We start from the raw sequence: 7,104 nt of genomic DNA, 5'->3' as shown, positions 1-7,104 counted from the left end.
CTCAACCTCGTTAGAGGAACTTTTAAAATTAAAAAGAGAGGAAAACTCAGAAATTATAGAGTCGTCAATAAAGCGCCTGCGCCTAATAGAACCTTGATTCTGAATTAACAGATACAGTAAAAGAGACTGACTTATGGTCGCTAAAAACAACTTCATTTAAATTCAAGGGAAACACCATAGGTGAAGACCAAGTCCAGAGTGTGCCCAGCCGTATGAGTAGCCTCTGCTACATGCTGAACAAAGTTGAAAGAGTCCATAATGCTCAGGAACTCCTTAGTGGTACTGTTCGTTGAGTCATGCACATGAATGTTGAAATCTCCAACAATGATAACCATGCCCATTTTAATAGTGGAAGTTAAAAATTCCTGTAGGTCTGACAGAAAAGCTGCAACAGACCCAGGTGGACGATAAATTTAAATGCCGTATATCAGAATCAGAATCAGAATACTTTATTGATCCCTGGGGGAAATTATTTTTTGTTACAGTGCTCCATTTTAAACCAACATTAAGACAAGACAGACAATACGCTAACTAAGAATAGTACAATATATACATATATATACATACATACATACATAAGTCACTCATAAATAAATAGTTGGAAAAGAAACATGTGTAGTTGTAGCAGCAAACAGTGTGTTAAGTGGATGCGTTGTACAGGGAGATGGCCACAGGCAGGAATGATTTCCTGTGTCGTTCAGTGGTGCTTTTCGGTAATCTCAGTCTCTCACTGAACGTGCTCCTGTGACTGACCAGCATGTCATGGAGTGGGTGGGAGGTGTTATCCAACATTGTCTTTATCTTGGACAGCATCCGCCTCTCCGACACCACCTTGAGGGAGTCCAGCTCCATCCCCACAACATTGCTGGCCTTACGGATTAGTTTATTAAGTCTGTTGGCATCTGCAACCCTCAGCCTGCTCCCCCAGCATGCAACAGCATAGAGGATCGCACTGGCCACAACAGACTCATAGAAAATCCTCAGCATTTTCTGGCAGATGTTGAAGGACCTCAGTCGCCTCAAAAAATAGAGACGACTCTGGCCCTTCCTGTAAAGTGCTGTGGTGTTTTTAGCCCAGTCCAGTTTATTGTCAATGTGTACTCCAAGGTATTTATAGTCCTCCACAATGTCAACACTGACCCCCTGGATTGAAACAGGGGTCAAGTGTTTCCTGGTCTTCCTGAAGTCCACGATCAGTTCCTTGGTCTTTGCCACGTTGAGCTGCAGATGATTCTGCTCACACCACGTGACAAAGGAGTCGACCACAGCCCGGTACTCTGTCTCATCATCCCTGCTGATGCATCCAACCACCGCAGAGTCATCAGAAAACTTCTGAAGATGGAGGTCTCTGTGCAGTGGCTGAAGTCTGTGGTGTAGAGGGTGAAGAGGAAGGGGGAGAGGACAGTCCCATGTGGTGCCCCTGTGTTGCTAATCACCTTGTCAGACACACACTGTGGGAGACGTACATATTGTGGTCTTCCTGTCAGGTAATCAACAATCCAGGACACCAGAGAAGCATCCACCTGCATCGCTGCTAACTTATCACCCAGGAGGGTCGGCCTGATGGTGTTGAAAGCACTGGAAAAGTCAAAAAACATGACCCTCACAGTGCTCGCCGGCTGGTCCAGATGGGTGTAGACACGATTGAGCAGGTAGATGATGGCGTCCTCAGTTCCGAGACGAGGCTGATAAGCGAACTGAAGGGGATCCAGGTGTGGTCTTACTATGGGTCGCAGCTGGTCCAGGATGAGCCTTTCCAGGGTCTTCATGATGTGGGAGGTCAGTGCCACGGGCCTGTAATCCTGGGGGCCACTGGGACGTGGCGTCTTTGGTACAGGGACGAGGCATGATGTCTTCCACATCACCGGGACCCTCTGCAGACTCAGACTCAGCATAAACAGTTTATGAAAGACTCCACACAGCTGGGGTGCACAGGTCTTGAGGACAAGGGGACTCACTCCGTCTGGTCCAGCAGACTTGCCTGAGTGAAGTCTCCTCATTTGCATCTCAACCTGGTATTGAGTGAAGGTGATGGGTGGGGGAGGGGTGTCAGGAATCTCACAGGAGGCAACATGTGAAGAGAGAGGCTGGCACAGTGGTGTGGCTCTGGATTCCAGGCTGACTACAGGTGAGGTTGTGGGGGTGTGAGCAGACACTGTGGTGTCGAATCTATTGAAAAACAGATTCAACTCATTGGCTCTATTCTCACCTCCCTCAGCTCCCCTGCTGTTGGTTGGCCTGAATCCAGTGATGGTCTTCATGCCCCTCCACACCTCTCTCATGCTGTTCTGCTGGAGTTTCCACTCCAGCTTCCTCCTGTAATTGTCCTTAGCCTCTCTGATCTTGTCCTTTAGTAACACCTGGATCTTCCTCACCTCCTCTTTGTTGCCCCCTCTGAAAGCCCTCTTCTTGTTGTTGAGGAGGGCTTTGATGTCCTTAGTCACCCACGGCTTGTTATTTGGGTAACAATGAACAGTCTGAGCTGGAACAATGGAGTCGGTGCAGAAAGTTATGTAGTCTGTGATACACTCAGTAAGCCCATTGATGTCCTCGGCGTGAGGCTCACAGAGTGTTTCCCAGTCGGTCACCTCGAAACAGCCCTGTAGTTCTGCTAAGGCCTCCTCTGACCACCTCCTGACAGTCCTGGTGGTCACAGGTTCCCTCCTCACAATTGGCACATAGCGGGGGGTGAGGTGAATCAGGTTATGATCTGACCTACTGTTGTGATATTTTGATACCATGGTAGCATTTACAGGATATTGTTTTGTAGTGATATTATACAGAAAAGAGTTACTCAATAAGGCCCATTTACTAGTTGTTTTTCTCTTTCTCTCTGACCCAAGAATTAATGTGTAAGAATCACAGGCTGGTACCCCAAGGTCGAAAATACCACAGAGACGAGACCACTTCCTTACTCCCATCCTCCCTTCCTTATCTTTTAGAAAAGAGCTTGTTAAAAAGCCAGGTGGTTTGTTTCAGAATTCACTAATGAAAGAACTCTGTATTCTATGTCTAGGAGTGTATTTTGCTGGGATGATCATAAATTGTAGCTGAACTGATAAACTACACGAAGGATACTTCTTTGCTCAGAAGGCAGGAAGACGTTTCCTTATTTGGTCTGTACCGGTTTGAACTGAGAACCTGCTGACACACGAACCTTTTTTTCCTCTATATAAGCTGTTTTGTACTAAATAAACCTTTGAGTTGGTTTGGGAAGGCAACCTGAAGCAGTCTGTGTTTCCTTGTTCTCCCAAGCTACTCCCGGCGCTGTAACTAACCCAGCTGAACGGCATACTTGAGCGTTACTTTGAATAATTAGGAATCTTATAAGGAAAGGACAAAATTCTGCTTATCGGTGCTCACGCCTTGGAGGGAAACCGGGACGGAGATTTTCTCTTCACCTACCAAGTGGGGGGAGGGAGGAGGAGCTGTATGCATCCTTGACGTTAGCATACAGTAAGTCTAAAGTTTTCTCTCCCCTGGTGGGACAGTCCACATATTGTTTGAATGTTGGTAGTGTATTGTCCAGTGATACATGGTTGAAGTCACCCGAGATCACAATAAAGGCACTCGGGTGCTGAGTCTGTAGCCGAGCTATGGCAGAGTGGATAGTGTCACATGCAGCTGTGGGGTTAGCAGAGGGGGGTATATGGGCTGTTCTCTTCCAATTTTTATTATAAGCATCTCAAAAGAGTTGTAGCAGCTTGAAGAAATCATCTGGCATTAAAATGTCTTTTTAAAAATTACAGCTGTCCCACCTCCTCGTCCAGATATCCGAGGTCCACAGACAAATGAACAGTCAGTAGGACAAAGCTCTAAAAGATGTGAGACTTCATTCTCCCGTTGCCACGTCTCAGAGATAAACATGAAGTCAAGCTTCTCAGAGCAGAACAAGTCATTTAAAATATTACTTAGACTTATTGGCGATTGATCGAGCATTAATTAACATCCATTTAAGGCTGCGACTCACCGGGACAGGGGTAGAGTTTCCAAGGACAGAGTCCGCGCTATGCGGTAAGCCGCGCAGAAAAACAGGGTTCCTGCCGCGATGAGGCGTGGCTTTACATGCTTTCAGATGACATCGTGGGTGGTAAACATAGTGGGTTGTGGATGGGCTGGGCCCCCTTTCCCTGGCGGGTCGCGGAGTATGGGGGTGCCTACTGGGGTCAGCGGGGGAGCTGGCCCCAGGGAGGGGTCACTTGCCCCACCCTTCCTTCCCTCCCCATCTCCAGCTGCCTCCCTCTTCCCACTCCACCACAACCACCCACACATGCAGGACCTTGGAGTAGGGGTATGTCACCAGGGTGCAGAGGAGGCTACCCCCCCTCCCCCCCTGTCCCCTTCTGGCTGCCTCTGCCTCAATTTTATCCCACAACTTAGACATTCACATTACTCACACTCTCATTACACATACATATAGGATCTTGGGGGTGGGCACGATACACGGAGTCCAAATTACCATCAGGGTGTACACCTCACCCCTGGCGTCATTGTCCACCTCTCAATGTTAAATACACGTAGACATTGAGGGCTAGCAGGAGGGGCTATGCGCTTACCTGCTGCTCTCTGGCAGGTAGCTCCATGCCCTCCTGGGTTTTAAATGCACCTTAGAACACACATGCATCAACACTACAATGAGCGGGTGGAGGGAGGTTTGGAGTCTTCTCTCACCCCCATTCTCTGCGGCCTGCTGGAGCGGGGGGGCTAGGAGGAGGAGTTGGCTGTCCGACTGCAGTCTGGAGTGTGGGGCCTCCCTGCTGCTGCGGAGTCGGGGCGGTCTGCCTCCCCCCACCGCAGGGAAAAGGGTAACACCACCTGGATCTGGGTGCAGTTCCCCCCTCCAGGGGCAAGGGTACCTAGACCCGGTTTGTAGAGTACGCTTGGGGAGTGTGATCGTGTGTACAGCGTCTCTTTATGTCTGTCTCCACGTTGGTTGAGTGTGGAGTAAGTGTATATGAGAGCATGAGGGTGGGAATGGATGTTTGTATATGTGTGTGCCTGTATGTCTGTGTCTATATGTCAGGTTGGGTGTCAGGCGCCACCTCTCTGGGGACATCTCAGGCCCTCCAAGGTTTGGAGGCCTATCTCCCCCCACCACCACTTCCCCTGCCAGTGGCGGACTCCCTCAGACATCGGTGCGTTGGTGGTTCTTTGTGTCCGGGGATGGGCGTCCAGGTACACACCGGCTCACTCCTTGGCGGCCGCTTATCGGGGCCTGGAGCCTGGGGCTCGCTCGGGCCACTTCGGAGGTGGGGTGCCCCCGGCCTCTCGGCCTGGGGCTCGGTCACTCAGGCGCAGCTGGCTGCTGGCGGAGCTCACGGGCGCGTCACTGCAACTCCCCCTGGCTTCTGCTCCGCGGCTGCTGAGTGAGCCCTCATCTGGGACTCTCCTCAGCTCTTTCTGGGACAGTGGCGCAGCTGCCCCTCTGTTGGTCTTCCTTGGTCTCTTGTGTTCTGGGGGCCTCTGGATGTCTGGAGTTTTGATCTCCTCCATACCTGCTTCATGCCCTGGAGGACGGGGCTGTGCCCCCCCCCCCCCCCCCCCCCACACCCTCTAGCAGATCATTACATGAAGGAACCTTTTAAAAAAAACCAAACGCGTCCATGCTCACAGGTGTACACACGGGTGATCACACCCACAAACTACACCCTTTTTGGCTCCTACCTCAAAGCACACTGTGTTCTGTTGATCTTATGTGCTGCACAATAATGTTTAATATTTAGTATTTACTGTCATATTCCCATATATCATTGTGATGTTGTTTATTCTATTACTCTTGCTCTCTTCTGCTTGTTTTATTTTTTCTTTCTCAGCAGGTGATCCAGGTGATTGATATATGCATTTGTTTTTCTTTTCTTTTTTTCTGCTCATTCTGTTGGTTTTTGTCTTTTGCCCTTCTCCCCCGTCCCTCTTCTCAGCTGTTTCTCTTTCCCTCTTTCTTTCTCCCCTTCTTTCCCCCAGTCAAGTCTGTCCCGTATTCAGCAATTGAAAATAAAATAAACAATAAAAGGTGAATCAAATGGACCATTACGGCAAGGCTGGGATGGTCAATTTGGTAAAGTAAATCCGTTGGGCATCTTTCTTTGCCTTTAGACAACAATTCTGATGGCAAAAGAGCCAAACGGGACAGGCAAAAAAACAAAAACAAAAAAAAACAGTGGGTTGTGGGGATTAATCCAGTTCCGACAAGTCTCAGGCGAATCTCACGGGTAGCAACCCAGGAATAGAGCCCCCGAAGGTCCATCTCTTTCCGAAGACGACGAAGTAGGACGTGAAGGCCAGCTCGCTTCCCCCGCTTTCTCTGACGAGGCCTCTGAAGCAAAAATGAGCTAACCGGCAAGAGTGGAGGTAAACCAGGTGCTGTGTAGCGCTCTAACGGCAGTAGGAAAACAGCCTCGTTTCGTTGACTCTGAAAGCTATCCATTGCAGATTTGATCGCTAGCAACGCATGACGATCATAAATCCGAAGGGAGGTGACACCAGAAAAAGCTGTAATAAAAACACTTGCATAGCATATAAAATAAACAAACACATGGACGAAGGCAGCGGCACAGCCAAACACAGGCGCCATCTTGACCTACTTCAGCAGGATTAGGAAGGGGACTGTGCTCATCCACAGCACAGCTATACCCATCTCTGCCTTCCACCTCTCACCGAGGTCACCTCCCTTGGACTGGTTCCAGAGCTCTAGCCATGGTTTCAGGCCAGTCTAACTATTTCTAGCCAGTATGTCTGAACGTCATGAAGTAGCTCAGGCTTGTTCCCCTGCAGAGAGGTGATGTACCAAGAATTAGTTTGAACAGCTGGGGATTGGACCACCAGGGCCTCCACCCTTAACTGCGTCCAATACAAATCTGACAGTATTTTTGACTGATTTTTATAACGATCAGAAGAATTATTCAACTAAATCCTTAAGTTTACCATCCAATACTTTACACTAACTGAATGGAAATTTGATATCTGGAAGTATAGGCATATTCCTGAAAGGAACAAAAGTTGACATGAAGAAAATGATTTTTAGGAGTAATTAAAGGGAAAAGAAACACGTCAGCTGAGGATAGCTGAAGAACAAGAAATGTGTACACAGCAGGAAAGATGGAGAAG

General features: G+C 48.7%; 1 protein-coding gene across 1 annotated transcript; it reads right to left on the bottom strand.

The window, feature by feature from the left end:
• Nucleotides 1-483: 483 nt before the first annotated feature.
• LOC309697692 (uncharacterized protein) lies at nt 484-6,634 on the bottom strand (the record flags this gene model as incomplete). Its single annotated transcript, XM_082519806.1, has 4 exons — nt 484-2,715; nt 3,402-3,661; nt 6,208-6,313; nt 6,582-6,634. 4 exons carry the CDS (start codon nt 6,632-6,634, stop codon nt 1,194-1,196), a joined length of 1,941 nt encoding a protein of 646 aa, XP_082375932.1. The 3' UTR covers nt 484-1,193.
• Between the last annotated feature and the right edge of the window lie 470 nt (nt 6,635-7,104).

This window comes from Aulonocara stuartgranti (assembly GCF_965226115.1).
Source record: "Aulonocara stuartgranti genome assembly, chromosome: 20".
NCBI lineage: Eukaryota > Metazoa > Chordata > Actinopteri > Cichliformes > Cichlidae > Aulonocara > Aulonocara stuartgranti.
Note: the sequence above shows the minus strand (reverse complement) of the source record. Positions and strands in the feature narration are given on the sequence as shown.